The sequence below is a fragment of the Capra hircus genome, chromosome 23 (genome assembly GCF_001704415.2).
Source record: "Capra hircus breed San Clemente chromosome 23, ASM170441v1, whole genome shotgun sequence".
NCBI classification, from domain to species: Eukaryota; Metazoa; Chordata; class Mammalia; order Artiodactyla; family Bovidae; genus Capra; species Capra hircus.
Genome location: NC_030830.1, coordinates 20,979,962 through 21,002,624, shown reverse-complemented (window position 1 = coordinate 21,002,624; position 22,663 = coordinate 20,979,962). Strand labels below are relative to the sequence as shown.

Here is a 22,663-nt window from a genome sequence, read left to right as displayed (position 1 = left end):
AGATTTTAAAACTTTCTATATCGAACTCTGAAACTTGCAGAAAATTTCCAAGTCTAAAAGTTCTTGTTTATTCTTGATCAGTGAATTGTGCGTATTTGCCACTTTTAAATCATTCTATCTTTTCTTTATATACACAGTTATATTTATTCAGAGCTATTGGCGAGTAGGTTGCGTACATAACGCTTCCTCACACCTTCATATGTTAGCATGTAGTTTCTAATCAAAAGGAAATTCTTTTATGTAAACATAGTACAGCTACTCAATATAGAAAATCCACCATTGGCAAAACATTGACTGTAGCTCATACTCATAATTTTGCTAATAATGTTTTTTATAGCAAATTTCCCCATAAAAGATCCGGTGCCTATCACTTATGTGTTACCTTGGTCCTATAGTAGCCTTTCCTTAGCTACTGAAATGAACAAGTCTTCAAGTATAATGTGATGGGTTCAAGTCTCACCAGAAGAAGCAGAGGCTGGTGTACAGCTGCCCTCATGCAATAGTTCAAAAGGGAGGAAAGGGACAGAAAATGTTGAGACCGCCAAGAAACTGAAGGCAAATAAAGCAAAGATGATGGGTGTGTGAGAGAAGGAAGTCTGCACAGTAAGGAGGATTCTGGGCAAGTAAGGCAAGAAAACATCCTGGAGGTGACCCGGATCTTTGCTGTGAAAGGCAGTTTGGATCACAGGGGAGCTCACAAGCAATCCTAAAGGAAATCAGTCCTGAATATTCATTGGAAGGACTGATGCTGAAGCTGAAACTCCAATACTTTGGCCACCTAATACGAAGAACTGACTCATTGGAGAAGACCCTGGTGCTGGGAAAGATTGAAGGCAGGAGGAAAAGGGGTTGACAGAGGATGAGATGGTTGCATGGTATCACCGAGTGGATGGACCTGAGTGTGAGTAAGCTCCGGGAGTTGGTGATGGACAGGGAAGCCTGGCATGCTGCAGTCCAGGGGTCACAAAGAGTTGGATATGACTGAGTGACTGGACTGAACTGAGCCCACAGATGGTTGCGAGATGTGGAACCACTCTGGCAGTCAAGGGGAAGAACTGGGGGTCTTCTGAGAAGAGACAATCATAGGAAGCCACTCAGAGGATGTGGTGGCAAGCATATGGGTAGCTTTGATGGCAGAAACTGTCCCAGAAGCTTTTGGAATGGGAGAGGCTTCCATGTTGGCTCAGTGGTAAAGAATCTGTCTGCCAGTTCAGGGGATGCAGGAGATGTGTGCTTGATCCCCGGGGAGGGAAGATCCCCTGGAGGAGGAAATGGCAGCCTACTCCAGTATTCTTGCCTGGAAGATTCCAGAGGAGCCTGGCAGGCTGCAGTCCATGGGGTTACAAAAGAGTCAACACGGCTTTGCTACTAAAAACAACAACAACAAAGCATCTCTTCATCACAGAGTCACCATTTTATGTTAGAAGCTATATTCCATCCCCTTTTTGTTAGGACTCCTTTTGGTCTTCTTCTCCAGTTCTTCTTCCATTATTACTTTCCCTTTGAGGATAAGATTTGTTCCCTTTAATAACTTTTTTTTTTTTTTTTTGCAGCGTGTGGAATATTAGTTCCCTGACCAGGCATTGAATCCATGCAGTGAAAATGTGGAGTCCTAACCACTGGACCACCAAGGAATTCCCAACAATTTGAGTAATGAAGAGTGCATAAAATATGTCTAGAGGCTTTACAGGATAATAAAATAAACACATGGTATACCTGCCCCCGACTCCCATTTAAGAGCAGAACAAATGTTACCCATAGCTCTGGGCACCTCTCTGATCACATCTGATCACAAAGAGACATCTTCTCTTTGACCGTTAGGAAGGAATCGGTATTCTGCTTATTTTAAATTTCTTTTGAACTTGATAGGTGTCCTATTGCTTGTATCTCAGCAATTACCCACCAAGTTTTATTTATTCATCAGCTGTAGAATTTCCCATATTCTTATTTTCTTGGCAATGTGTTGCCTTACTCTGTATGTTATTTCTGGATATCTTCAGGTTCTGTCTTCCTTTGACTCTCCTTTCCTCCTTTTTGTCTGTCTTTCATAACAGGTCTTTTCCTCACCCTCTTTCTCTAGGTTCTTCTTTTCTCTTACACCAAGAAAGGCAAACACTACTTCCTAGTTCCCATTGATTTCAATATTGAATGTTTAATCTTTTATCGGTCACCAAAGAGTCAGCCATTTCTAAGAGCTACAAGGTCATGAGATGCAAATTCCGCATCCAGTAATGATAATTTCATATTATTTTCATAGTTACCATCTCTTGAGTGTTTCCTAAGCACCAGGCACTATGTTAAAAAAATTTTCTAAATATCTGTATTTCACAAAAACCATGGAAAAACTTGTTGATACTATCCCTCATTTATAGAAGAAACAGTCTCAGAAAGGATGAGTAAGTCACCCAAGATTATCCAGCTAGTAAGCACCAGGGCCAGATTGCTAGATCCTGTTTCATTCATAATATTAATGACGATATATAGTAATGGAAGGGCTATAGGAGAAGAATAAATATGTGACTTACCCACAATCAAGTCAGCCTCCTTATTGCCTTGCTACCAGAGCATCCCCATGATATGGAGCTTTTGGACTGGTTCAAGCCTTCACTTGATCCTCATACTGAAAACTAAAAGCAAATTATGAGAAATACTGTATCCTTGAAATTGATTAAAGCTCAGATTTCAGGTAAGGGTAATGATTGCTATGGCTTCCTTCCCCAGTCACTTTGCAAAGCACATCACAATAGATTGCTCTTTATGACAACTTCAAGAGATGGGCACAATTATTATCTTCTTTTTTGGACAAAGAAATGAAAACAAACAGAGGATGAATCCCTTGCTCTGAAAGTGTAGCTAGCAAGCACCACCCTGAGATTTGAACCCAGGGTGGTGGCTGAAGAGGTCATATAATAATCACATCCCACCATCACTTTGCTGAACATGTGAGGCCAGAGGCAGCCTTTTACCGTGGAGCTTTTAGATAACAAGTTCTCCTCCTCAATCCAGGAAGTTAACTTCTCTTTTAGTGGTACGGGAGGTGAAAGGGAAGAGTGATGAGGTGATGGAGGGAGTGATCCCAGGACTCTTATCCCGTGGAGAGAAACAGCTCCTCAATTCTGCCAAGCAATTCACAACTAGTTAGCGACTGCTACTAATCATGGTTAAGAAAAGACAGGAGGATCTAGAGACAATGTGCCAGAAACAATGCTCCCTTTGGTAAATAGAAAGGTCTCCCTCTGCTCCCCTGGGTCACAGGGGAGTACAAGGGTATTGTTTTCTTTTTACTACCACCTCCTGAGGGTCATGGGCTTCCCTCAGTGGTAAAGAGTCTGCCTGTCAGTGCGAGAGCTGCAGGAGATGGGTTCAATATCTGGGTCGGGAAAATCCCCTGGAGAAGGAAATGGCAAACTACTCCAGTATTCTTGCCTGGAAAATCCCATGCACAGAGGAGCCTGGTGGGCCACAGGACATGGGGTCACAAAAGAGTTGGACACGACTTAGCAACCAAACAACCACAACAAGGGGAACAACAACATGCCTGCTTAGAGTAAAGACTATTTCACAGGCTCCCTTTCAATTTCATGTGGTTGTAAGATGTTAGGCAATAGGATGTAGGAGAAATCTCTTCTGGCCATTTCATGGAGCCTTTAAAAAAATACCACTGAAGCTCTCTCTTCCTGGAATAACGATGGAATGGCTGGAGCACTAGATACCATTTTGGACCACAACAATGTGGACCATGTCCTAGAAATAGCAGAGCTCAAAGGAAAGTGGTCCTGAGTTGCTGTTTTTTGAACAGAACGATCACATTGGCTCTGAATCTTCTACTTCTGAATTTTGAAGCCACTACTATCTTTATGAAGCCAAATATTTCTAGGTATCTGTTAATGGTAACAGAGCTTAATCCTAAGTGAAATCCCCAGCTGACAGAAGACAGTACTAAGCTTGAGGATGGTGAAATAACTTGCATAAAAGTAGGAAGCAGAGCCTGAATTTATTCTAGGAAGGCCTAATAGCTGCAAAGTGGATGAGGGCCACTGGCCCACATGCCACCCGACACCTCCTAGTGCATTGACCTTCCAGGTATTTTGTCCATTTAGTCATTTTTCACAGCTGCCATCAGACTAAGATAGTGGCTCAGTGATAGTTCTTGAGTTGTATATATATAATGTATATATTATATATATTGGGTTTATTTGGTTAGATTTGACCAAAAATCTAAGCAAAGATTAGATCTGACCTCTGACTTTAGTTAAATTCCTTTCATTTCAGATAATATTATAGATTATATTATTGATCTTTCCAAGTTTTGGATTATGTAAAGTATTATTGGATGTTGCATGTTTGGGAGTAGGGAAGGCACAGGATCATAACAATTAACCTACTATCATCATTTCAGTTCAGTCACTCAGTCGTGTCCCAATCTTTGAGACCCCATGGACTGCAGCACGCCAGGCCTCCCTGTCCATCACCAACTCCTAGAGCTTACTCAAGCTCATGTCCATTGAGTTAGTGATGCCATCCAACCATCTCATCCTCTGTCATCCCCTTCTCCTCCTCCCCTCAATCTTTCCCAGCATCAGGGTCTTTTCAAATGAATCAGCTCTTCACATGAGGTGGCCAAAGTATTGGAGTTTCAATTTCAACATCAGTGCTTCCAATGAACACTCAGGACTGATCTCCTATGGATGGACTGGTTGGATCTCCTTGCAGTCCAAGGGACTCTTAAGAGTCTTCTCCAGTCCCACAGTTCAAAAGCATCCATTTTTCAGCACTCAGCTTTCTTTATAATCCCACTCTCACATCCATACATGGCTACTGGAAAAACCATAGCCTTGACTAGATGGACCTTTGTTGGCAAAGTAATGTCTCTGCTTTTTAATATGCTGTCTAGGTTGGTCATAACTTTCCTTCCAGGGGGTAAGCGTCTTTTAATTTCATGCCTTCAATCACTATCTGCAGTGATTTGGGAGCCCCCCCGAAATAAAGTCAGCTGCTGTTTCCACTGTTTCCCCATCTATTTGCCATGAAGTGATGGGACTGGATGTCATCATCTTCATTTTCTGAATGTTGAGCTTTAAGCCAACTTTTTCACTCTCGTCTTTCACTTTCACCAAGAGGCTCTTTAGTTCTTCTTCACTTTTTGCCATAAGGGTGGTACATATCTGAGGTTCTTGATATTTCTCCCAGCAATATTGATTCCAGCTTGTGCTTCATCCAGCCCAGCTTTTCGCACGATGTACTCTGCATATAAGTTAAATAAACAGGGTGACAATATACAGCCTTGACGGACTCCTTTTCCTACTTGGAACCAGTCTGTTGTTCCATGTCCAGTTCTAACTGTTGCTTCCTGACCTGCATACAGATTTCTTTAGAGGCCCGTCATGTGGTCTGGAATTCCCATATCTTCCAGAATTTTCCAGTTTATTGTGATCCACACAGTCAAAGGCTTTGGCATAGTCAATAAAGCAGAAATAGATGTTTTCCTGAAACTCTCTTGCTTTTTCCATGATCCAGTGGATGTTGGCAATTTGATCATGGTTCCTCTGCCTTTTCTAAAACCAGCTTGAACATCTGGAAGTTCACAGTTCACGTATTGCTGAAGCCTGGCTTGGAGAATTTTGAGCATTACTTTACTAGCATGTGAGATGACCTACTATAGTGCTAGCTTTTCATGGCTGTGTGCTTAGCAGCTAGTGATTGAGCACAGAAACCGGTTCCCATCGGTGCATGGTGCATAGCTTGTAGCCAGTTCTATCTTGAGCCAGGGACAGCGTAAAAAAGATACATACCCCTTCCCTCACCCCTTTCTTTGTTTCCTCCTCTCTTTTGCTATTGAATAGGTAATATATACACACGGGGCCGAGAAATGAAATATTGCTGGCTGGATCAGAAAACTCACAGTCATCAGCGATTGCAGCACAGGTGAGCTGGTGAACCCTGAGGGAACTCAGGAAGGAAACAAAGAGTACCTGCCATCTAGAAGCCAACAGACTGCAGCTGCTCCCTACAGTGAGCCCTGAGGGAACTCAGGATGAGAATACACAGGATACTAGCCCCAGAGAGCTGAGATGCATATCAAAGGAAGGATTTCAATGAGCCCAGACTCTTAACATCTTCCCACAGGTAGAAAAGCAGTAAATTCCTTAAGACACCTAGTTTTCTTTTTTAACAGTAATCTTTTATTTCCAGTACCTGCCCTTTGTTGCAAAACTCCTATATATCCTAGCTTCCACTTCACCTTCTTGAAGCAGTTTTCTCAGGGTTACTTGAGATGTTGCTCTGGTCCTTAAAGTTGGTGGCATGTCCCCTGAAGAAAACACAACCCTTAACTTTTAGGTGGTGAATATATATTTTTTTAGTCGACCCTGCACCACTAAAAACCGGAAAAGGCCCTGGCGACCCACTCCAGTACTCTTGACCGGAAAATCCCATGGACGGAGGAGCCTGGTAGGCTGCAGTCCACGTGGTGGCTAAGAGTCAGACATGACTGAGCGACTTCACTTTCACTTTTCACTTTCATGCATTGGAGAAGGAAATGGCAATCCACTCCAGCATTCTTGCCTGGAGAATGCCAGGGACAGGAGAGCCTGGTGGTCTGCTGTCTATGGGGTCGCACAGAGTCGGACATGACTGACGTGACTTAGCAGCAGTAGGTGAAGCAGCAAAACTAAAAACAGTAACAGGACAAGGCACATAATAAGTAAATCTCCCTCCCATTCCAGTTCCTTAGGCAATACAGTTTGTTTCCTCTCAGAGAAATTGCATGCATGCATATTTCAGCATATGTGTATATATTTTTCTTTTTTAAAACCAGAAAATTATACATTTTGTAACTTGATTCTTTCAGTTCATTCCTCTGTATACACTTTCATTTATTTAATTCCTTGTTGATAAATGTTGTTTCCATTTTTTGGATGACAAGTAATACCACATGAATATGCTTGTATTGATACATATCTTATTTCATATATATATGAGTATACTGATAGAATAAATTCCTAAAGTGAAATTGCTGCGTTTAGGATAGATAGATGAAAAAAAAAATTAGTAATAGCTTTGGTACCACAAAAGAATTATGTAACATATATAAACTCTAAAGCGTAATTGTGTCATAATCAACACTTATGGTTTTTACATTTTTAGGACAGCTTGATGACACACTATATGGTTTTAAACACTAATTGTTGATTTGCTTGTATTTATTTTCCTTTAGAACATTTATGTTTTACGTTATAACATTATTTTATCTTTAATTGACTGAATATGTGTTTTCTCTTAATTAATTAATAAGGCAACATACATTAGTTACATTCAATACATTGCTTTAGCAAACATTAAGCTCCCAAAGTTAAACAGTAAACATGACAGGATGGGACTTCCCTGGTAGCTTAGCTGGTAAAGAATCCTTCTGCAATGCAGGAGACCTGGGTTGGATCCCTGGGTTGGGAAGATCCCCTGGAGAAGGACATGGCAACCCACTCCAGTATTCTGGCCTGCAGAATCCCCGTGGACAGAGGAGCCTGGCAGACTACTGTCTATGGGGTCACCAAGAGTCAGACATGACTGAGCACAGCACAGCATGTGAGAGGATGAGCTATCAGGGGATTCTCAAACGTCTTATTTGCTCTTGAAAATCCTCAAGTGACCCCTTGAGCATTTAGATTGGACTTCATTTATTTAAAAAACAAATATACTCTGAATTTCAAGGTAGCTCGTCTCTTTTTCTGTCTCTCTGGGTAGGTCTGCTTGGTTTGAAGAGTTATGAAGAGCAGCATACTCTCTGCAGTCTCCTTGGCCTTGTCTTCTTTCACTCTGCCAGTATGTGGCACGTCCATCCGTATCGTTGCTTGCAGGTATAATTCAACCATGTTTTTGCTGATGCTGTTCTACAGTTTAGTTATCTATGTCCCTATTACTGGAAGGGATTTGGGTTGTTTTAGTTTGGCATGTCCATTTTTTATTTTGACAAATGTTTTCCAAATGGTCATTCCTTGAGATTAGACAGACTTTGCCCTACAGCCATTATTAAATAAGAATTCACAGGATGCATTTTGATTGAGTTTGGTTGGCATTTCTTTTTATTTATTTATGGCTATCTGAATCTTATTAAAAAGCAGGAGACATTACTTTGCCAACAAAGGTGTGTCTAGTCAAGGCTTTGGCTTTTCCAGTGGTCATGTATGGATGTGAGAGTTGGACTATGAAGAAAGCTGAGCACCGAAGAATTGATGTTTTTGAACTGTGGTGTTGGAGAAGACTCTTGAGAGTTCCCTGGACTGCAAGGAGAGCCAACCCGTCCATTCTGAAAGAGATCAGCCCGGGGTGTTCTTTGGAAGAACTGATGCTAAAGCTGAAACTCCAGTACTTTGGCCACCTCATGTGAAGAGTTGACTCATTGGAAAAGACCCTGATGCTGGGAGGGATTGGAGGCAGGAGGAGAAGGGGACAATTGAGGATGAGATGGCTGGATGGCATCACCGACTGAATGGACGTGAGTCTGAATGAACTCCGGGAGCTGGTGATGACCAGGGAGGCCTGGCGTGCTGCGTTTCATGGGGTTGCAAAGAGTCGGACACGACTGAGTGACTGAACTGAACTGAGCTGACCTGAGTCTTCCTTGCTGCATGGACTTCTCTCTAGTTTCTGTGAGTGGGGACTTCTCTCTAGTTGCAGTACATGGGCTTCTCATTGCAGTGGCTTCTCTTGTTGCAGAACACAGGCCATAGGGCCAGCAGGCTTTGGTAGTTGGCATATAGGCCCAGTAGCTGCGGCTCCCGGGCTCTAGGGCCCAGGTTCAATAGTTGCGGTGCACGGGCTTAGCTGCCCCGTGGCATGTGGGATCTTCTCAGACCTAGGGATCAAACCTGTGTCTCCAGCATTGGCAGGCAGATTCTTCATCACTGAGCCACCAGAGAAGCCTTCTGATTGGAATTTCTGAAGCAATAGTTCCTGATACTCAAGGCAGTTCTACAAACTGTTTCATGAGCATTTTGAAAGAGATAGGAAAGAGGCTTCTGCTCCAGGGAGTCCCAGTAGGGTCAGTGTTGTGTCCTTAGACCAACCTGGTCAGCTAGGTCCAAGCTGGGAGGCTGTGGATATCCAAGACATTTGTTTTAAAACCTGCAAAAGTTTCCACAGCATGATCTTTGAACTTGGCTAGTTTTCTGAATTTGTTAGAGGGGCAAAGGAAAAGAGATCTTTTTGCCTCTCGAAAAAGTGTATTGTGACAGAGGAAAAAAAAAAGAAGTTCAGATGGACACTGTGGTGAGAAGCAAGGAGGAGTCCAGTTCCTAAGAAGAATCCTTATAGACAGCAAGGGACATCGGGGTGTTTGGGACAGCCCTTCCCCAGACTTAGGCTGGGAGGGAATTGCACGTAAGAAGGGAGGAGGGCAAAGAGAGATCAGAGTCCAGATTTGTTATTCTCCTTCCTTGAAAGGACTGAGTTTCTTCGGAATCCAGGATCCTATCTGGGGAGGGAATCACATGAAGTAGTTTTTCCTGGGAAAATCTGTGGCTTGCTCTAGAGTAACTCAAGGCAGTAAAATCCCCTCTCCAGTGGGCAGGTTTTTCTATTGCTCTGTGGAATTGCCTCTCAGTGTTGTCTTTTACTACTGGCTGTCCTGGGAGAGCAGTTCTCTCCCACCGGTGCCAGTCTTCCTCCAGGCTCTGAGTCCTGCACTCACCACTGCTGCTTGTTTACTTCTGCCCAGGCAGGGTCTGCCACATGCATCCAAAGGCTCCTTGCATCCTCTGCTTTCCTCTATCTATTTATCCCATCAACTCGTACATTACCTATAATAAAAAGGTATGCAAGGACATATACTCCCCACCCTTCTTTCCACTGAAGCACAATGTGAGAAGATGAGGACTGTAGAAATAGAGGTTTGCATTTGAACCCTTACTTGTTGTTTAGTCTCTCAATTGTGTTCAACTCTTTGCGACCCTATGGACTGTAGCCTGCCAGGCTTCTCTGTCCATGGGATTTCCCAGGCCAAGAATACTGGAGTGTGTTGCCATTCCCTTCTCCAGGGGATCTTGTGGATCCATGGATTAAATCCATTTCTCCTTCATTGGACAGGTGAATTCTTTACTGCTGAGCCACCAGGGAAGCGTGTGGAACCCTTACTTAACAGCTAGCACTAATATGACTGTGGGTAAGTTAGCATCCTGTTTATCCATAAGGGTACTAATACTTACTTGTCAGAATCCTAAATTACTTAATGAGGTACCATTTAATAAAACCTTTGTGCAGTTGCTGTAACATAATTGGTACTCACTTTGCCAACAAAGGCCTGTCTAGTCAAGGCTATGGTTTTTCCAGTGGTCATGTATGGATGTGAAAGTTGGACTGTGAAGAATGCTGAGCGCCAAAGAACTGATGCTTTTGAACTGTGGTGTTGGAGAAGACTCTTGAGTCCCTTGGACTGCAAGGAGATCCAACCAGTCCCTTCTAAAGGAGATCGGTCCTGGGTGTTCTTTGGAAGGAATGATTCTAAAGCTGAAACTCCAGTACTTTGGCCACCTCATGGGAAGAGTTGACTCATTGGAAAAGACTCTGATGCTGGGAGGGATTGGGGGCAGGAGGAGAAGGGGACGACAGAGGATGAGATGGCTGGATGGCATCACTGACTCGATGGACATGAGTCTGAGTGAACTCTGGGAGTTGGTGATGGACAGGGAGGCCTGGCGTGCTGCGATTCATGGGGTCGCAAAGAGTAGGACACAACTGAGTGACTGAACTGAACTGAACTGAAGTGTTATTTTCCTATTAATATTCACTTACTTATTCATTCATTTATTGATTTACTCATACATTTGGCAAATATTTAGTAAGAATGGAGTGTCAGACAGCCTGAGAAATGTTGAAGATACAAGTTAAGACTTAGCCATGACCCTCGAGTCTCAGTGTTTACTGAGGGTGAAGGACAAGTACACCGATGACATTATTTCTAGAGAAACATGCTCTGGGAAGTTTGCTGAAGGAGTATAGAAGGACAGAAAATGGGCATGTAACCCAGCATAGGATGGAAGAGAGTCAGGGAGGTCTTCCTGAAGGAGACGCTGCTTCTGTTATATATTCTTATAAATCCATGGTGTTGGGGGTGGAGTTAAAGGGAAAGCCATGTTCAATGATCTGGTGGCAGAGAGCCTGGCATGTTCAAAATTACACAGGGAATTCAGGACTCCTCACATGGAAAGAAGTGGCTAGATCTACAGATCTGCAGCTCAGGGTGGGGCTGTGGATACAGATGTGAAGGGTGTCAGCAGACAACTATCACCCCTGGGAAATATTCCTGGGATTGAGAATGTAAATTTGGCACCAAGGTGGTATAGGTCCCAATATGTCCATTCCCAGGCCAGAAAGGCAAAGCAGAAAGGGTATTAAAAAAGAATGATTTAATTTAAAGCAGCTTTAACCGTGTATTCTCTACTTGTCTTTCCAATAATGATGTGGAGACCTAAGAAATTGAGGGGTGCAAATAAAAGGTAAAAACTGAAAGCTGTCTCCTCAAGTCTGCTTTGTACAGCTTTTTCTTTCTCTCTCCAGACCCAACACCCATCCTTGTCATGCTAGAGGAGTTTCACTTTTTCTATCACTCTCAACCTGATCTGACATTTTTTGCCTGGCCACTGATGATGTTTCAGAGTTCCCAAATCTTATTGGACAGTGGGTGCAGGGTAGCCCTTTTCTACTGTGGGGTAGCCAGAGGTCACAATCATATTTTCTAAAGAGATAGACTCTTGGAACCTGCAGAAATATCTGAAGGGAGAAGAGCAGGTCAGGGCTTTCAGTCTATTCCATCAAGTTGCATTCTTCCCTCTTCATATTCATTCTGTTTATAAAAAAGTTTGTCTATGCCACAAAGTATATTTAAATAATAATTAGTTTTACCAACTTTATTAACTATCTATTAAGAGCTTCAGTTAAAAGAACATGATTTATGTTAAGTTTGTTGAAATATTGGAATGAGTTCCTGGATCCCATTACTTGTGTAGACACTTCTCCAAAGCCAAGTACTCTAGGTTGGAAACTCCTGAAATAAAATGGGATCATGTGAAATTTATCAATGAATGAAGGGACAGTAAATGTTCACTGAAAACACAGTAAAGAGATTAACTTGGCTTTTCTTACAGACTTTTTACTTTGAAATTATTTGAAGCACTTTAAAAATGTTTTATTTAAAAAAAATAAAAGGGTTTTATTGCCTGAGACTTTCAGAGAGAGCAGGGATTAACTTGAAATGTTAGGAGATAAGAGTGATCAAGAAAATCCTCTGAGCATGCACAGTTTATGTTCCCTCTCTCTTTTTTAAAAAAATTATTCATTTACTTGGCTGTGCCAGGTCATAGCTGCAGCAGGAGGGATGGCATGGGAATTCTTAGTGGAGGCATGTGGGATACATTTCCCTGACCAGGTTGAGGCCGGGTCCCCTGGATTGGGAGCTTGGAGTCCTAGTCACTGGACCACCAGGAAAGTCCCCTCTCTTTTTGTCCCCAGTCCAAATGTGAAGATCCAGGGGGTCAACAGCTCCTTAGGTATTTCTGAGGTCACACTAGTGAGGGTCCAGGGGTAAAGGTGAGAAAACAGAGGCACTGTGGTGCGACAAGGCTATGTGGTTTTGCATGTGGAAGGTGGGAGTCAGTGTTGGATTGTTGGCTTCAGGTTGTTCTCAAGTAGTGGATTTGGTTTCCAGGTTCTCAGACAGCATGAGAAGAATGTTAGAAAACTCAAGACCCAGGAATCTAAAGTTCTTTGTAAAGGACATTTATAAACAAAATTTTCTGAGTCTGGAAGACACTTAGGAATTCTCTCCAATCATCTCATTGTATAGACCAAAATGCCAACATCCAGGGAGGTGAACAGACTTGCCCGGGTTAATTGCGTGTCAGCCCTGGGACTGGAACTCATGGGTCTTCTCAGTCCAGGGTTATTTCTGTGTTTTCTCCAGGTCAGCTTCACACATTCTGCTAGGCTAGGGTTAACAGGCTGCTCCTGGTCACATCACCCATGGCAACTCTCACTGTCCTCTCCCGGGAACCTCTGTTTTCAGGAAGTTCTCTGACTAATGGCAGCAGTGGTGTCGGGGCGGGGGTCTTAAAAGCTAAGGGGAGGACCACAAGTGTTAAAGGTCTTCAAGCTAGTGAAGGTCAGAGATGCAGGCTAGGAAGTCACAAGTCAGGATTGGGAATAGTGGGTTGTAAATCAGGGGAAAATTCTCAACAGAGAAAGACCATCCCATGTTTGAAACAGGGAGGACAAATGGGTTGACTGTGGTGCCAAGTGCCTAATCATAAGGTATTTTTGCTTCCTGACTCCCCAGTAGCAAAAGTGAAAGTAACTTGAGGCGGTCTGACAACAAAGGGAGAGGAAAAACTTGAAAACCACAGCACCCAGGCAGGGGATTTCCAGTTTAGCTGCTTGTATAAACTGGAGGCGAGGTCCTTCGCTCTGTCTCCTGATTCTGATCCTCTGATTGCAGATATGGCCACTGTCGATGTGAGTTGATTTGATATGAGGGTTGGGAAAGGGAGAAGACCTCTGAGACATGGGAGAGAATCGGAAATGGATGAGGGACAGTGCTGGGAGGTAAAGGGGGGGGGTTTGCTGGAAAGGCATCTGGAAGGGGAGGAGATAGGCATTGTTACTTACTGAATGTGAAGAAAGTTTCCATGAAGAGAACCAGGTCGCTTGGCTCCTGAGTTCTCTTGCATTGAGACCTTGCACTGGTCACACTTAGGGGTACATGGTAGGAAGTGGGAGTGGGCTTTGTGCTCAGCAGGGCCGGCAAGACTTGAAACTATGGGAATATTTTCTTGATCTTTTTCTCTCTTATCCTGTTTAGGCCTCCAGGGCTCTTAAGCTTTCTTCTTTTACCAAAAGAGAGGCCTGCAGAATTCATTTATTCTAAGTTGTTAATGCCTGTGTAAGACCATATGCTCTACAAAAAGAACTTGGAATGAGGCTAATGCTTAGCTTAGAAGCGTGAGAGTTCAGTGAAGAAATGTCTGTGGCATCTAGTTTGGGAAGGTATTTTGAATGAAGCCTGAAAGTGGTTCTCCAAGACTTTCAGGTGATAGCACAGGAGTGAGATTCCCTGTGTTCATATTATTGAAATAAGACTCAGATGTAGTCCCTGCTTTCTGTGAGCAGGACCCTGGTCCAATTAAAGGAGGGATCATATTCTACAACAGGTGGATATAAGAACACAGGAAACAGATGAACAGGTGATATTGAACATAGCTTCACTACAATGTGTGAGTTATTATTTAAAGCATTAAGAAAGAAACTAACAGTACAGAAAAGATGTGTTGCAAACAGAATTTCCTTCTAAAGAAGTCATGGTCATGGAGGACAGCCATGTGAGTATTCCATTGGGCTGTCAAGTCTTGGGAATTCTGTTTGAGAGCTGTTTTTCAAATCTGGTGTACATCTTTGAATGCTTTCTAGTGTATTTAGTTTTTGACATTTGACAACATTTATCTAGAGAGGAGACAGGTAAATAAGATAGGAGATTATCAATAACATTTTGCAATGGATAAGAGGACAAAGGGATAAGACTGGTTTTCTTGCATTATGACCTGGAAATTTCAAAAACAAGTTTCAAACAAGGGAGGGGCACAGCTTGTTGTAAAGGATCTGGAGCACGAGACTGGCAGTGAAATGTGGGAGCAATGAAGGAGGGGGCGCAAAGGGTGTAGAAGAGGGCACGCATTCTAGGCAACTGTCTCTTGGCCTTTTTTTGTCCAGGTGACTGTCCATTCTGAGGCATGGAGACCAATGACCTTCACTGCCCATCCCGGAGACAGAGTAAATAAGATCAGTGAACATGTCCGGTCTAAGACCAAGGTTCCCGTGCAGTACCAGGTCCTCCAGCTGGGCCCGAAGACCCTAAAGCCGCAGAGAACTCTGTCATCGTATGGCATTGACAAGGAGACGACCATCCACCTCACTCTGAAGGTGGTGAGGCCCAGTGATGAGGAGCTGCCCTTGGTTTTGGTGGAGCCTGGTGATGAGGGGCAGAGGCATGAGCTCCAGGTGCGAAGGTCCACCCCAGTGACCCAGGTGAAGGAGATGATCAAGATGAAGACCGCTATACCCCCTAAGAAGCAGATCGTGAACTGCAACGGAAAGAAACTGGAAGATGGGAAGATCATGGGAGATTATGGCATCCAAAAGGGCCATTCACTCTTCATGACATACCCCTGCATTGGTGGGTGACCATCCTGCAGATGGAGTGATAGCAGAAAAGAAAGAGCTCATTTCCGTTTACTTCTTACTCACTAACCACACCCTCTGAAAATCTCCCAAAATTAATGTGAAAGATAAATAGAAGATTTAGGTTGGGCTGGTGAAGAATGTTGTAGAACATTTCTAATTCATTGATTCTTTCATTCTCACATGATTGAATAATTGCAAAATTGCATATAATACATTATATGTGGATATGTTAGAATATATTGGAATTTGAAAACGTATTAGAGGTAACGTCAAAGCCAGCTTGCAGTTTAATCCTGATTTGGCTCTGACTCATAGGAAAACTCCTATTTCCTTTCGCAACCAACAAGAGTACATTTTAGGTTGTCATCCATGCTCTTCTAATTACTGTTTGCATCTATTTTTAGCGCAGTGCTTCTTCTATCATATCACTCAAAAATTGTTGGGCTACATTTACTTTCTACTTATAGAGAATAGCCAAATGCTTTATTGTGACGTGAACTATTTAGTGTGATGATTCCAATCTTATTAATAAATAATTTAGAAATTCAATCAAACGACTTCCCCTCATCTTATTTAAAGCTATTTGTTATGAAGTGAAACTTGGCAGCATGCCCCCTCCTACTCTGTTTCTCACACTCTTATTAAACCATTCTTATTTCTGGGGATGATGGTGGTCACGGCAAGATATTCACGGTAGGGATCTAGAGTATGCCTCTAGTGGGGGCTCCTTGGGAGTAGATGTATTTTAGGTGGGAACAGATTTTCAGAAAATTGAGTGATTGTGGAGCAGTCTCAGTCCTGACTGCCTTAGGCTCTAGCAGGTCTTCTCTGGGTTGGACGGGGGCTGAGGATTGGTTTCTGGGTTGACCCCAACACTGCCCACAGTCTGGCTAGTGGAGTGTTCCCCTCTCTGCTTCCTCCATCTCTCTCCCTTCCTTTACTCATATGTCTCAACACCTTAGGTCTCCTTCCCAATCACCTATATGTTTTCTTGGAGCCTGAAACATGTCCCTCGTCTTCCCCACTAGCCTCTTCTCTTGTTTATAACTGTCTCAAGAACCACTTCCTGCAGAAGCCTTTCTGAACTTAACACCACTTAGCACAGACTGCACTTACAAGGTGTTGCTCACTATACTTATGGGTCAAGTTCTCTGGGGTGGGCACTATTTAACTGGGTAGGAGGGCATTTGTTTGCACTGATTCCCTGCAATGAGAGACCATGTCTTCTTTGTTTGGATGGAAACTCCCGCAGGGCTGAGTCTATGATTTGATTCTCACTTAGGGATATGTCTCATGACAGACACCATGGGGTCTTCCATGGCCTCTTCCACTAGACTGGGATCTTCATACATCTCTTGCCAGCACACACACTCTTGACTTGGGGATATGGTAAGCCTGAAGATGGGAAAGGTCCTCCCCAAAACTCACTTTCTTATTTTCATCAGCTTAGGAGAAAGCCCAAGGGCCATTTTCCCCTCACTAAACCTGCACAGTTAAAGGACATGGGGGGTTTTCCCTACAGCACAAGAACATTTCCTGATGGGAGGAAGGGGCCTCCCCATTAACCACGGGCTTCTTAAGGACAAATCTGACGGATTCTTGTAGAGAAATGAACAGCCTGAAGGCTAAACCCTTTCCACTGGGCATTCCCATCCTTGGGCCCTGGGGTAACACTCTCCCTCCTTCCCTCCCCGATTGACTCACTGAGCATCTTGCCCTCTCCCCACACCCCCCAGGAGCCTCCTCGCTGCCCCTTTCACTTCCTTATTCCTGAGGGTGTAGATGAGTGGGTTGAGGGCGGGTGTGACTACAGTGTAGAAAAGAGAAATGAACTTGCCCCGCCGTTGGTTGTAGCTGTGCGTGGGCTGCAGGTAGGTGTAGATGGCTGAGCCATAGAACAGGCAGACGGCTGTGAGGTGAGACCCACAGGTGCTCATCGCTTTCCTGCGGCTGCCTCTGGTCCTCATGGCCCATATCAGCACGGGCCACGCCGCCATAAGAGGCCAGGATGACGGCGGAAGGCACCAGCAGGATGAACACGCGGGCAGCAAACATCTGGCGCTCGGTGGAGTCCCTGGCCGCCGCCGTCGCAGGCCAGCTGGAGCAGCGCGGGCAGCTCGCAGATGAAGTGGTCTACCCGACCGGGCGCGCACAGCGGCCGCGCGGCCAGGAGCGCGGTTTGCGCGGCAGAGTTGGTGAGGCCACCGAGCCAGGCGGCGCCGGCCAGAGCGTGGCAGAGGCGCGGGGAGGCGAGGCCGGCGTAGCGCAGCGGACGACACACGGCGGCTGCGCGATCCAGAGCCATCACCGCCAGGAGGACGCACTCGGCCGAGCCCAGCGCCAGCGATGCGCACAGCTGCGCCAGGCAGCCGCCGCGCTCCAGCCTCCACTCCCGGCCGCGCAGGTTGGCCAGCAGGGGTGGCACCACGCTCGTGGTGAAGCCCGCATCCACCAGGGCCAGGTGGCAGAGGAAGTAGTACATGGGCGTGTGTAGTCGCGGCTCGCGCACCGCCAGCAGCACCAGCGCCGAGTTGCCCGTCAGAGTCAGGAGGTAGCAGAGGAGGACGAGGACGAAGAGGACAGGCTGCAGTGAGGGCCAGTCGGAGAAGCCCAGCAGGAGGAAGCGCTCCTCTGTGCTGTGGTTGCCCTAAAGAGGGAAACTCGCAGGTTTGGAAGGACGACACACAGGGCCATGTGTCCCTTACAAGCAAAGGAAAACCCGGACCCATGGGAGGAGGGGAGGGGGAACAGATGGCAGCACACACATGCTTAGGTGTCCACTGGAGCTCATTTACAGATCTGAACCCTTAGTTTAGGAAGGCAGCCATATATTAGTATACTCTAGTTATATATTTACCCGAAAATTCTATGAGGAAATAAATAGAATCTCCCGCTTAGAGATGAACAGACTTGGGCTCAGTAAGGTAAAGCATCCCAAGGTCATAGATAAGTGAGTGGTCCTGTACTCAGGACTGTTTGATTTCCAAAATCAGTGTTTTTTCAGTGGCTTTCCTGCCAGAAGGAGAAGTTTTAATTTGTGGTGAATCTCTCTTCTAGGCTGTGTCCAATGTCCATGCCACTCCTGCTTACCAGCTACTGTGATGAGCGTGAAGAACACAGATGGACACATATATACCAGCCTTTAAATCCAGAGTCATCTGGGTAGAGAAAGACCACTAGGCAGGAGACCTGGGTTTCACCTAGTAGATCTCCCTTTGGCTAATGATGTGATATGGGGACGTCACTTCATTTCCTCCCACCTCAATGTTTTTCTCGTGTGAACCATTGAGTATGAACTAAATGACCTCTGAGGTTCCTGTACTACCTTCCTGGCTCTCATTTTAATAAATATTTTTTTCACTTTAATAAGTATTTTTCAAGCAAAGTAAAAGTGGGTGCAAAAGTCTTAACCCTTGAGGTAATGCCAAATCAAATTTGTAACAGTACAGAAACCATCATGGTTGATGTGATGGATAAAAGTCACATAGAAATCTTCCTACTGCATGGTCCCTGACAGGTATCATTATAAAGATAACTTATTTTAAAAATCATATTCACTGTTCTTAAATTATAATCCTATAATTTTTATTGTTCAGAAAAGAACCTTCTTCCCCCAATACAACATTGTATTTGTATGGTTCTCTCATTTATCTTCATTAAGCAGAACAAGTATTAATGTTCTGATTAACAATAAGGGTTTGGGGGACTTCCCTGGTGGTCCAGGGGCTAAGACTCAGCACTCTCAATGCAGAGACCCTTTGTTCAATCTCTTGTCAGGGAAGCAGATCCCACATGTCACAACTAACAGTTCACACGACACAACAAAAGAGTCCTGCATGCCACAGTGAAGATACTTTATGCTGCAACCGAGACCCGGCACAGCCAAATGTTGGTAAATAAATAAATAAATATAATAAAAAAAACCCACAAGGATTTGGAAGTCAGACTGCCCTTGTTCCATTCTTGCTTCTCTCATTTCTTACCCGAGCAACCTTGGCCAATGTTGTTTAACCTACTCTGTGCTTCAGTTTCCTCACGTGAAAGCAGAATTGGTTAAGTAGGTCAAACGTCAAGCTCTTAGATCAGTTTCTGGCAATGTCGTAGATGGTGAATAAATGTTAACTATTAAACTCTATTTCATATCAGGAAATAGGCTTCTAGAGGGTTCCTATACTAGGTAAGGACCAAAACTGGTGTGTGAATTTATATCCCTTTTCATATATTCACTCTGACCTTATGTGAAAAGTTAGATAATATTCTTATTTTTTGTAATAAGAGAGGAGAGGCAATAGAGGTTAAATAACTTGCTCAAAGTCCCATAGTTTGTAAATGCCTCTCAGGATTTCAACCCAAATCTGATTAATTCAGGGATCCTTGCTTTTTTTAAATGAACCAGGCTCTAATATACTAAGGACTGTGATGGATAAAATTCCTTACAAAGATTTACTTTTATTTCTGGATAATATAGTCATATCAAAGATGAAAAAAGTATGAAAGCTGACATTTAGGCTTATGGTTCAATGGTGTTAGGGACGTTGAGTTATAAAAAGTCAAATTTTGTAATTCTGTGGCTACATAGATATACAACAGTTCAGCCAGGCAAGCCTTAAGACACTCTTCTGCAAACCCACCAAACTCTGAAAACAGGCACACAGTGGTAAAACTGTACAGACATCTTTACTGCAGGTACACACACATTCCCAAACAAGTAGCTCAGACACGTTTGTACACACACACACAAAACACCCCGTAATCCTCCTCAAGCATCCAGAACACAAATATGTTGTAAAAAATATTCTAATGTGTCCTCACACATCATTTGGTGTTCTAGAATGCACCCTTCATTCATTAGACCATTTTAAAAAGTGGGATGTGGTAGTAAGCCTACCTTCATGTCTTATTCTTTGCACTGATGTTTAGGCCTTCAGCTAACAAAATGAAAGGCTGGTCTCTTGCTCCTGCTCTGGATTCTCTGGGTTTGCCAGTGGCCTTTGGAGGGATGAAAGAAAGGCCAAGTCACATGACTGTTATCCCTGGAATGGGTGCCTGAGATCACAGCTGTTACCTTAGGGAAGAAGACTCGGTGGGTGCTTCTTGCTGGTTCAGTCAGAGAGGAATGAATAGAATGTCCTGGGGCAAAGAAGTCCCTAAGTCCTGGGATACACTGAGATCCAGGTAGAGGTGGTGATGCGGTTTCCAGGAGAACCCTGTAATGAGGGGTAGACAAGGCGAAGACCTGACCCTTGTGGTGATGGCAAATCAGTATTGGTGGTGGCAGCAAAGATGTCTTTCCTTAAAAATGCTTTTTAAAGAATGAAAAAAGAGCCCACATCTCATTTTATTAGATTTGACTCCTACGTGTTCAAAACAAAAAAAGAGAAGCATAAAAATGTTTTTTTAAAAAATAGAAAAAAGTCTGCATCCCAATTTATGTGTTTAAATAAAAAAGCATAAAAATGCTTTTTTAAAAATAGAAAAAGTTCATATTCCATTTTATCAGATTTGACTCTTTATGTATTTAAAACAAACAAACATAAGCATAAAAATAGTTTTTAAAATGTAGAAAAGAAATGTCCTTCCTGATTCTTAAGGGCAGAGCAGTTGTAGAGAATGAGGAAGGAGCCGGGGAATTAACCCATTCCTGTTATTTAGAGAGAGGGTGGAGCTCTGGGGACTCTATGACCCTCTCCCATAATTAGTCCTTTGTATGGAGGTGTCCAGAGAGAGAGCTCTCCCAGGGTAGGCAAGGGAAAATACTAGAGGGAACGGTCCCTTTGGGTAGAGTGTCCCTGGCAGTGTGTGGAAGCCAGAGGCAGCATAACTCCTTCTCACATTGTTGCTACTCTTAATTTTTAACTGGTTTAGGATTTCATTCTCTGTTGGGTGACCTTCAGCCAGCTGTTCAACCTCAGTGATTCTTGGTGTCACCATCTGTAAAACGTAGGTAGCAACCCTGACCTGTGGGAGATGTTATACATTTAATGAGGTCATCCTCAGTTTTGAACGCAGCTTCGGCTCTCGCTTCATCAGCTTTACCCCCGACACTCCTCAATGCTGTTATTTCCCACCTCACCCACTTTGCTTTCCTTTGAAAAACACACACATCTGTATGTACCACTTTACATCTACCAGGGGTCTCACACATCCTCACCGACACTTGTTATCTCTTGTCTTTTTGATGATAGCTTTGTAATAAGTGTAAGGTGATATCTCACTGTGCTTTTTTGGGGGGAGGTCTGTGATGGGTCTTAGTTGTGGTGTGCTGGGTCTCTATTTGTGGCACTCAAGGTTAGTGTCTCTGAGGCATGTGGGTCTTAGTTCCCAGGCCAGGATTGAACCCGTGTTTCCTGCATTGAAAGGCAGATTCTTAACCACTGGACCACCAGGGAAGTCCAGTCCCCTCTCATTGTGGTTCTGAGTTGCATTTCCCTGATGGCTAGTGACGTCAAGCACCTTTCATGTTCCTGGTAGCCCTTTTTTATGACTTTGAAAAAACACTTATTTAGATCCTTTGTCCACTTTTTAATTAGATTTTTTCTTCCTGAAAAATATCTGTTCAAGTCCTTTGACAATTATTTAATTGAATTTATTTTGCTAGTGAGTTGTATATGTTTTTGTTTGGAATATTAACCCCTTATCAGATAATATGGTTTACAAATTTTCCTCTTATTCTGTGAGCTGCCTCTTTTGGGGCTAGTGAAGACATTTGAACCCAGAAACCTTCACCATGGTCCCTTTGATCTTCTTTCCATGTCTCTCAGATCTTTCAGAGTCCTTGTATTCATCTTGAAATTAACTTAAATGATTCCTGCCTCAATAAGAGTGTTGGAAGGTTGGAGAAGTATGTGACTTTCTCCAGTGCCCCTCTCCCCAGATAGACAGTAGTCTGAGGTCTGACATTCAAGGCTTCTGAGAATCCAGCCTCAAGTTTTGGCTAGCTTTGATCCTGAGGGTGGGAGAGCCCCTGAAGAAGGACATGGAAACCCACTCGAGTGTTCTTGCGCCTGGGAGAATCCCCATGCAACAGAGGAGCTGGCAGGCCCTACAGTCCATGAGTCGCAAAGAGTTGGCATGAGCTGAGCGACTAAGGACACAAGAGAAACAGCGAAGTGATTTATCTAATTTTTGGAGACTTGGACATTGGCGACGCTAAGGGCGATCTGAGATTGCTGAAACTACAAGCATTGGTCCACCACCCTCAGTCATGTCCCACTCTTTATGACCCCAGGCTGCCAGGCTCCTCTGTCTGTGGGCACCCAGGCAAGAATACTGGATTGGACCTGTCATTTCTCTCCCAGGGGATCTCCTAACCCAGGATTGAACCGGGTCTCCTTACATGGCAGGAGGATTCTTATCACTGAGGCCACCTGGGAAACTCCTAGATTTGGCGCTTTTCTGCTTAAATCAAAAAAATTGGTCAAATACTATTAAAAAAATA

The 22,663-nt window shown here is 43.9% G+C and overlaps 1 protein-coding gene and 1 pseudogene across 1 annotated transcript; one reads left to right on the top strand and one right to left on the bottom strand.

Annotated features, from left to right (window-relative positions):
• LOC102188452 (ubiquitin D-like) lies at window positions 13,375–15,774 on the top strand. The gene is made up of 2 exons (XM_018038838.1): window positions 13,375–13,503; window positions 14,755–15,774. The coding sequence occupies exons 1-2, from the start codon at window positions 13,489–13,491 to the stop codon at window positions 15,223–15,225; spliced, it is 486 nt and encodes a 161-aa protein (XP_017894327.1). The 5' UTR covers window positions 13,375–13,488; the 3' UTR covers window positions 15,226–15,774.
• On the bottom strand, window positions 16,926–20,119 carry LOC108633432 (annotated as a pseudogene).